Genomic DNA, 8097 nt, shown 5'->3' with positions numbered 1-8097 from the left:
GGTGTCACTAATTTATTTTAGTACTGCCCTACTGCAGCCTGTTGCATTTACATTGCCCTTTTCATACCTGCTCTGTCCTTTAAACATGAAATCTTCCAACCAGTACTATCCAAATAAAATTAAATATTAGTCAAGTATGAAGTACTAAGGGATCATTACTGGAATATCCAAACAATTTAGAGAAGGTGACAATAGCCTAAATCTAAATCTAAATGCACCAGGGACTGGGGCACCACTATGGTATTAACAAAGTAGCCATAGTTGACTCTGAACACTCTGAAACCCAACTTTGAAGAGAAAATAAACCTAAGTAGGCAATAAATTTGTTTCAATATTTGCATGCTAACACAAGCTCAGACATGCACTTACTGGATTTCTTTGGGCAAACTACCTTGCCTCTACTTCTTAGTGTCTTTAACTATAAAAATAGAAGTAATCTATTCATCTACTATTTATTTCAGAGAAATGTTATGAGAATGACTTGGATGACCTGAAAAATGAATGAGCTCCTTGAACAAGGTACAAGTATTAACTTTTTATTGTGAAGTCAAATAGAACAATTCACACCAAGGACACGATATTTGATTGAGAACATTCTTAATTTTATTTTCTTTAATTTTATAAAATACACTTTGTAAGATAAGTTTCTAAAAGTTTATCCTTTATGTGTGTTAAAATTGCAATTCTATATCAGAAATGAAGGAAATACTTTCAGTTGATTAACTCTCTTTGTGTGTGTATATATGTGTATGTATGCATGTGAGGTTTTCAGGGAAGGGTTGGTTATTCGTTATGTTATTAAATCAAAACAAAACACAAGGTATGGATTACTTCACTGTCCTTGATCTTGATTGGTTTCTTACAAAACATTTTCCCTCTCCTCCCTCTGTGCAGCCTGGAAGCTTATCATGCACACTGATTTGAAAACAAGTATCAAGTATCTTTTTGTAAAGGTCTTACATCTCCTTAAATACTGCTGAAACCACGTTGGGGGAAAAGAACAACACAACTCTTTACAACAAAAGAGCTGTAGTACAAATCTTTCCTTCAATTAAAACCAATCAGACTTTTGTTTAAACCCAAAGTTAACAAAAACAGGAAAAGACTAAAATCTGGGAGCTATTCAGATTTCAAACTCTTTCTGCCTGTCCTTTTTCCTGGAAGCTTACCAACTGAATAGCTGATGACTGGTGCATTCTGTTATGCGATCTATACCAGGAGAAAATAACCTTTATGTTAAACCTAACTCTTAACACACCAAGATAATATTGCAAGTAAAATCATTTTCCATTAGCTAGAAAGAACAATCAAACAGATTACTCAAATTAAGATTCAAATTCACCAAATCTGTTTCTGCAAAGGCAGAATACTTGTAGAAAATCGCAATAGGTTCATCTAACTAGCCAATTTTTAATATCATTTTTAATGCTTAATGTCCAATTTTCCTATTTTAAAAAAGAGTCATATTCAAAGAATTATTCTCCAGACATTTCTGATGCAACCCCAAATAAGTAATAAACAAATTGGAATACACAAAATGTGCACCATTCTAAAACACATCAAGATCTTCAAATCACCTCCGATGACTAAATGGATAATACCCCATGAAAAGAGCACCATTGTGAAGATATGACAGAGGCCAGAGTACACAACTAATTAACAGAAAAAAAGACATGCTATCCAAAGAGTTATCTATCCTGTGTCTACCAGAGGGCCATCTCAGGTTACACCATTAGCCACTAGCAACTGCTGCTCCTTAGGCCAGTCTGTTTTCGTGTAAGCTAGTTTCCTTCTATTCTCAGCTCCTTGGAAACCATGGGGTTGTCATGGTAGCTGTTATCAAGGAGAAGGGAGTAAAAAGATGCTGACAACACCCTGTTTCTCTTCTCTAACGAGGTGTAAGGCCAGATGCCCCCTTCGTCTACACAGACACTACGCTCCCTTATGCTGTAAGTAAGGTTGGCTGAATTAGGGCTTTGGTAGTCCATCGCCACCGGGGTCAGTGCTCTCTTTCTGTGGGTGAAAGATCCTTGCTTTGACCCCCTTCTCCCAGCTGCAATAGGCAGATTTGGGCAAACGCTCTTACTGGTTTTTCTGACATTCCTTTTTCTTCTATCTTCAGTGGTAATAGGGAGACCAGAGTGAGTTCTCTGTTTTGTACACCAAAGAGAATACATTTGGCCCCTACAGATGGCAAGGAGACCAAAGACATTCCTTCTCTGTACCTGAGCATCTTTCCTTCCACTTTGTTTCCATCAGTGGAAGCACCCTTTGAGAAGAAATTACTTTCTGATCCTCAGGAGATGCTTGAAAATTCAATTAGAGCCTCCATTCCTTTGTGACTTGCAGTTGGGGAGTCATCTTCTTAGGCATTTCCCATTTCTAGCAGGAACCAGCTGTGAAGCAAAATGACTAAAAGAGGTACATAAGAGGGGAGAGTCCACAGAGAGACCTTAATCACTGCAAGACTCTCCTTTCTTGTTACACTCATCATGTAAGAAGAGGGCCAGTCAGTGGCAAAGGCAAAGAGTTAAGATGGGAGACGCAGTATTGTTGGCTGCGTGGTTAGAGCCTCGCTATTAGAGAAAGGGGGATTTTTACGGGGGATCAGAACTTGGTGCCTCGGCCCATGAGTTTAAGGACGGCAAAGTTGTAAGTGGCAGCAATCATGAAGGTGAGCTGTAGGGAACAGAAGAGAGAATGTTAATGAGAGTAGAAAAGAAAACGCTCCCTCCTCAGATCCCTTTGGGAATGAGGAAGGATGAAATAAAATCATAACTAAAAAAGGGAAAAACCCCTGTTCTTCAAAAAGAGCAGTACGTCCCAGGCTTGGCTTTCTCCATATACACTTGACTGGAAGTCCAATGTCTCTGATGCATTTCCTTCCAATGGCCCAGGCCCAAAGAATCAAATCATAAAGATTTATTCCACACCTCTGTTCTGGCACTGAGTTTTCATCGGGGAAGTGAACAGTATTTGGGCTTTGCCACATCCACATGTCTGAGTGACTTGGAGTCATAGGGTGCTTGCTGTAGACACACAGCTACATCATGCAGTATAGCCCTCCCCTGCTTAATGAATCAATTAATTTTACAAGGTGAGAAATTACTTAAGTCTATATAGAAGCCTCAGCAGTAGGGGCCAGGAATTCTGTGAGCTCATCTTGTCTGATCGCTGTTTATACAATGACTTCAGATAAATCACTTCGCCCTTCAGTGCCTTAGGTTTCTGATCTGCACAATGAGCACACTACATTCACAGACCACTGTAACACTATCAGCAAGACCTGGGACATAGCATTGTATTATAGTCATAACAATTCTGATAATGTTAGGAGGTCCTCCCAGCATTTCCACATGAGTAACTAAATCCATTGGCGAGTATCCAAGGTAGATTCACATTGATAGTATATAGAATTCCAGGCTATAGCAAGTCATGTTTCATGTTTCAGTGTTTTGTCACTGATCTGATCACAATGTATTCAGAATTAACCATAATTTATGACTGCAAAGCACTTGGCAACATTACACGGTCTATACATATTAAATATTATCATTTGTGTCTATGAATCTCTTACCTCCTCTTTCCTCATACCACTTTTCTTGTTCCTATCTAATTTGTTATGTTTTTCCACCTTGCCAATGCAAGTATAAGTACAGAGCCTCTACCCTTTGCTATCTTCCCAGAAGCTTCTCTCCAGCATTTCAAGGATGGAAGCAGTCTATCTTCTTGCCTTTAGGAATAGTTATACCCACACTATCTCAGGCCTATTTACTTGCCAAGATCATTCAAAGTCAACTCACCAGGGAAACCAATGTAGCTGCAGCCCCCACAAATGCAGCAATAAACAGATGGAAGGTCATTTGGAACTGCGGGAAAATGCAAGAGGAAGAACTGTTTCTTGCAACAGTAATAATATGCCCCACTGTAAATCATGAATACAGCTTTCTGAATGTGTTGATACCTTTCTTGTATGCAAATTCTACATCTCTAACTAAGTTTTCACTTCCCTAAGTGTGGGCCTCCCAGTCTTCAGTGTACATCATAGCACCTGGCCCCATAACACCCAGAACACAGAATACTCATGAAATAGTACAGCGCTCCCAAATAACTAACTGGTTCCCTACAGTTGTGCCTAGGGGCCCAAAATTTAAAGTCAACATTTTGTTTTCAAAGAAATAATTTACTGCGTTTCTCCCCAGGGCTTATTTTAGTCCCCTGACTCATTTCTATATAATATCTATTCTCAATACAGTGCTTTCCTTTTCAATTGTACTTATTTTACCTCTCATTTGAGATAAAGTTCCAAACTGAAAATGTTTTTATAAAACCTATGAATGTCTCTGTGTACAGCTCATTTTCTTGATATGGTGTTTAACTAAAGGAATGAAAATGTTCATCTAGGGGATTTTGCCATTAGGCTCTATCTTTACCTAAAACTACAAACTTCTCTTTTAAGACGGGAAGTCTTTCTATGTGGCTCTAGGGAAAACAGGTGTTTTACCTTCTATGCTCATTGGCTCAGGCATACTTAGCCAATATTTTGTAGAAGGCAATCTGGTAATTCAAAATCCAGCAAAGAGAAACTTTTAGTCCTTGAAATTGAAGGCTATGGGTATAATTTGTATGGTATTACCCACTCTGTTGTAAAATAACCCGAATAACCCACTCACCTCAGCTGTTTTGCAGATGGACAGAAGGTTCGAGCCACAAACCTTGCCAGGGAAAGAATTCCATGGGAGAACACCTAAGTAAGACACAAAAGTCAACCAGGGGAAGCTTTATGGAGTTATGGGGCCACGTGGGGACTTTCCCCCAGAGCCCTTCTTCCATCTCTAATTATCCTGGCTATAAAGTTGGATTCTACCAACAATCAGGATCCTCTTTTCTGCAGGTTTACAAAAAGAGAAGACAGTATTGAACACTGGTTAAATCTTGTGTTTGTTACTGAAATTTGCTGCTTTGGGGTTCAGAACAGCAATTAACTAGAGTAGGCCAACGTGAATGGCCAAGAAAATTCCCATCACCTTCAAGTTCCCTTCCCAGGGAATAAACCTGGTTTAGTAGGGAAGGATTAATAAGCTAAGACCCAAGCATTCATCATCTTATCTTTTTCTCATAATCACCACCCTCCTTACACTAAGAAAATAACCAAATATATTGTGCTTCCATAGTGGGTAGGAGAGCCAAAGCACCCATGCCCTAACTCACCGTACATTCTGGCATCAGCACAGAGACTGCCTATACTGGCAGAGGTCTTGCTGGGGAAGGCAATAGACTGGCAGGTGGTCCAGGTGTTGAAGTAAATGTACACAGGTATAGCAGAGCAGGCAAACACCAGGAGCCACACAACGGTCAGGGCATAGGTGATGCCCACAAACTAAAATGATTGACATGGGGTGGTTAGAAATCAGTATCAGTCTGCAGATGTAGAAACACAAACTGGGAGATCCTGGACTGGCATGTGCCAGACATTAAAACCAGATTCCAGGGCTCTCCCCAATTAAATTAGTGAGCAGGGCACCTCTGCCAAGGGTCATTGGCAGTATCTACTAGAGAACTGGTCCCAAGTGTGACGGAGGGTGGGGGGAAAGGGTAGGGGAGGAGTGAGGAGGATCCCTGGGTTAGAGAGGCTTCAGGGGATGTTTCTGGGCAGAAAAGGTGTAAAGAAATCAAAACAGATCTTGAAAGAAAGTCGTGCCGTTTTGTGCCTTAGGCTGAGCTTAGAAAATGTTCCTTGCCACAGGAACATTTTTGTTCCCTAGTCATTGAACAAAGCCAATAGGAGATTAAAATTTCAGATACAAAACCTTTCTAAGCTAACTGCTGGCCACAAAAAGACATTGCTAGAAACCACACATGTTCAGCCCCCAAAGGATCTTTAACTCCAGATACTGAAAACCAATGTGCACCCCACTCAAAGCATAGATAACCCTCAATCAATGATAAAACATTCAACATGCAGATCTACTCCAATTCCCTCTGGGACCTCCAACAGTGCAGGATCCCAGAATATGGTAAATTTCACCTTGGAGTCCATTATTGAATTTTTATTATCGATCCTACTTCTCAGATCAGGTGCCCAAGTCTCAATCTCACGAGCAGTATTTTAGACTCTTGTCCAGTTATATCCACTCTTGTGGTCCCTACTAGGAAGGGAGTAAAGGGATACCAACAGATGGCTTAGAAATGGTCTGACTGTACAAAGCATCCTACAAAACTCATGCTTTCCATTTTGAGAAGAAATTTGCTTAGGGAACCTTTGAAAGGTGAGGCTAAGCCAGCTGGGCACCACGTTCTTCCTGATCTTCTCGTTCGGCTGCTGCCATCGCTTCCTCACTCAAGTGCCAGGCCCCTAGAGAGGACCCAGCCTTGGGTGGGGACGAGGCCACAGACTCACGCCCAATTTTCCCCCACCCCTTGTTATTGCCACAAAATCCTGAGGATGATCACCTTGTCGGGATGTCCTAGCCATTTTCCCAAACAATGACACACCCGCTCCAAAGAATGAGCTTGATGTTGGCCTCTGGAACCCCTCCCCTTCTGGCCCCCTGTTACCGTTGCGCTCAGGCCCTTGCCGCAGATGGTGGTCTTGTAGTCGCCAAAGATCTGCCTGACTGCGCCGGTGGTGTAGAAGCCCTCAGCCAGCAGGAGGGCCCCATAAAGGAAGAAGAAAGAGGCAGTTCCATAGATGACATACTGGAAGGCATGGATCCTGCATTAACAGGGAGATGAAAGAGACCAATGAATCTTATTAATTGAAGACCCAGCTCCTTTACCCACATAAATGAGGTATACACCAGTGCAGGCACCTTAACAAAGCTAGGGATTCTCTAGAGGAATCACCAGGTTCCTCCCGCATACTTTTACCTTATCTTTTTTGAAATAAGTGAAGACAGGGTGTATGTGACCGGAAACATATGATCTTCCCGCCACATCTTGCTTACCCTGTGACTGGAGAACCAGGGCCCTGCTCTCCCTGCCTGACCCTTCAGACATGCCACCTCACAGGAGTGGGGAGCTAGGTAAGAAGAAAGGTGGGTAAAGGAACAGGAGCCTAAGTTGTTCTAGGAACAGGAGAGGCTTAGTGCCTCCCTTGGGTTCTCCATACCTACCACTGTGGAGGCTCCAACTTGGGCAACATTAACCACACCTAGCAGAAGTCAGAACACGTGTGAGAAAACAAGTGGGCTGGCAGAGGCTGGCAGGCAGGCAGGCAGGCAGACCTCTCCTTTCTGAATCTGGCACTTTCCCCACATTTGAGGCTTTGGACGTGGAACAGGAGAAATCTTCACAGAGGGAAGACTCAGGGATCCTGTCTGGCTCCACCCATCCCCTAGTTATTAGATATTAGAGTACTGTATCTCCAGGATGGAGAGAGGGAAAAAAAAAGATAGGTCTGTGTGGGAGGGCAAGTACTTACACATTGATGAGATACTCATAGTCCTGGTAGTTTTTGGAGAAATAGGTCTCAATTAGCTTTTCTGTACCAGTGAGGGCTTCATGTCCACAGCCACAGAACAGTGCCACCCCAAAGAAACACAATCCAGTGGCCACCAGGGAAGCAAAGGGGGCCCCTACCAGACATCTTGCACAGCACTCTAACAAGCCTGGGGAAGAAAAAGGGGAAACAGTCAGGCACAGCCAGTAGGTAGCTCATGTCACTCAAACCTCTCTTCCAGGCCAGCCAGGCTCTGCACTTACAGGCTTGGAGATAGTGGGCACCCCAGAGTCAAGAAGCAGGAGCAACTAAGGGTTTTGGCTTTCAGCATGTGAGATCGACCCAGATTCCTAATGTTGTTTCATTCATGAAAATAAATCCTTGGCCGGGCGCAGTGACTCACACCTGTAATCCCAGCACTTTGGGAGGCTAAGGAGGATGGATTACCTAAGGTCAGGAGTTCGAGACCAGCTTGGCCAACATGGTGAAACCCCATCTCTACTAAAAATATGAAAATTAGCCAGGCATGGTGGTGCATGCCTGTAGTCTCAGCTACTCAGGGGCTGAGGCAGGAGAATCTCTTGAACCCAGGAGGTGGAGGTTGCAGTGAGCCGAGATTGCGCCATTGCACTCCAGCCTGGGTGACAAGAGCAAGA

The 8097-nt window shown here is 42.7% G+C and overlaps 1 protein-coding gene across 2 annotated transcripts in view; it reads right to left on the bottom strand.

Moving 5' to 3' along the window:
• Positions 1–580: 580 nt before the first annotated feature.
• PLP1 (proteolipid protein 1) overlaps positions 581–8097 on the bottom strand; it is a 15855-nt gene continuing 8338 nt past the window's right edge. Inside the window, exons 2-7 of one of the 2 annotated variants that reach the window (XM_017518050.1) lie at positions 7424–7610; positions 6454–6715; positions 5212–5380; positions 4674–4747; positions 3804–3869; positions 581–2679 (exon numbers count right to left, since the gene is read on the bottom strand). In XM_017518050.1, coding sequence (XP_017373539.1) covers positions 2608–2679; positions 3804–3869; positions 4674–4747; positions 5212–5380; positions 6454–6715; positions 7424–7610 — 830 coding nt within the window. In that variant the 3' untranslated portion in view covers positions 581–2607. The remainder of the gene's footprint in view (positions 2680–3803; positions 3870–4673; positions 4748–5211; positions 5381–6453; positions 6716–7423; positions 7611–8097) is intronic. The other variant, XM_017518051.2, reaches the window with a different exon arrangement.

The sequence above is a fragment of the Cebus imitator genome, unplaced genomic scaffold (assembly GCF_001604975.1).
Source record: "Cebus imitator isolate Cc_AM_T3 unplaced genomic scaffold, Cebus_imitator-1.0 Scaffold658, whole genome shotgun sequence".
In the NCBI taxonomy this organism is placed as follows: Eukaryota; Metazoa; Chordata; class Mammalia; order Primates; family Cebidae; genus Cebus; species Cebus imitator.
This window is presented reverse-complemented; position numbering and strand designations above follow the sequence as displayed.